Raw genomic sequence first — 1,271 nt, forward strand, 5'->3', positions numbered from 1 at the left:
TGGGCTGAAATCACCTTGATGGCATGTGAACAATAACACGAATTGTTCAATGAGACTAAAAATAGAGCAAGTTAAGAATGGATTCAAAGGGAGAAACAAAGGATGGGTTGTCACATTTTCAATCTAACTCTATCGGCAATAACTCACTTTCCGGTGTACACTGTCTGTGGGCAGGGCTTTCCCCTGGTGGCCTGGTGGGGTGTGAGTTGGACTGCGACCCACACGGCCAGCAGTTCAAAACTACCAGCCGCTCCTCAGGAGAAAGATGAGACTTTCTAGCCCAGGAAAGCGGTCCAGTCTCAGAAACCCACGGGACCAGTTCTACCCTGCCCTCCAGGGTCGCTGGCAGTCCACGTGGACCGGATGGCCTTGAGAGTTGAATCCGTGGTCCGCGGGCGGCGTGAGCCCTGTGGGATCTCTGCCAGTGGATTTTGGTAGACCCGGTTCCCGTTCTTTCCCGCTGGGCCCCATTGGTACCAAGAGCTGTCAGCAGACCCTCCCTTGCTGGGGGAAACCGAGCCCCTCGTGGTCTCACGCGACGTTCCTGCTCTCCATTCCGCTGGCATCTAGATCGCTGGCCCCTGTCCTGAGCCATGGAGCCTGGCGTGGATGACTTCCAGCTTGTGCCCAACACCACGAAGGAGCCCCCTGCCAAGGACGCCGTCTGCGGCCGCGCCACCGTCACCACAGCGGTGGTCACTGGCGTCCTCCTGGTCTCCCTGGGCGCCCTCCTGGGTAAGTGTCCACGAGCCAGAGACTCCGCCGGGCACCTCTGTGGTGTGTGCGGGCCTCACTCGGAATTAAAAGGTGGGGGTGGCAGTCAAGGGTGGGGTTGGAGGCTGACCTCCAGGCGGTGGGGGACCGGAGCTAACCAGGTGGTAACACCCCTAGGTGGGTGGCTGGTGGCTGCTGGGTTTCCTGGGGGAGGGGGGCGTCACGCTAATGAAATTTATTCTCTTGAGTCTCTGGAGGCCACGTGTCCCCAGTTCAGGGTGTCAGCTGGGCCTGTGTCCTCTTCGAAGGCTCTGGAGAAGGGTCCTTTCTTGTTCTTTCCAGTTTTGGGGGGCCCCAGGCATTCTTAGGCCGGTGGCTGCATCTCTCCAATCCCTGCTCCCACCATCACATGGCTGCCTTCCCTGTAGCTCTCTTTCTCTCCTTTCTTCTTCTAAGACCACCAGTCGGACCCACCCAGCCCTGCTCCATCCATTGTGACGCCATGCTCTGGATTAACATCTGAAAAGACGCTGTTTCCAAACAAGGCTGTGCCCACA

General features: G+C 58.2%; 1 protein-coding gene across 1 annotated transcript in view; it reads left to right on the top strand.

Moving 5' to 3' along the window:
• Positions 1 to 1,271, top strand: part of TMPRSS9 (transmembrane serine protease 9) — a 76,876-nt gene that overhangs the window by 18,845 nt on the left and 56,760 nt on the right. The window contains exon 2 of the mRNA XM_045300045.1: positions 571 to 735. Within this exon, the coding sequence (XP_045155980.1) occupies positions 594 to 735 (142 nt within the window). The 5' untranslated portion in view covers positions 571 to 593. The remainder of the gene's footprint in view (positions 1 to 570; positions 736 to 1,271) is intronic.

The sequence above is a fragment of the Echinops telfairi genome, unplaced genomic scaffold, assembly GCF_000313985.2.
Source record: "Echinops telfairi isolate 266 unplaced genomic scaffold, ASM31398v2 ScPeMD7_7459;HRSCAF=8497, whole genome shotgun sequence".
Taxonomy (NCBI): domain Eukaryota; kingdom Metazoa; phylum Chordata; class Mammalia; order Afrosoricida; family Tenrecidae; genus Echinops; species Echinops telfairi.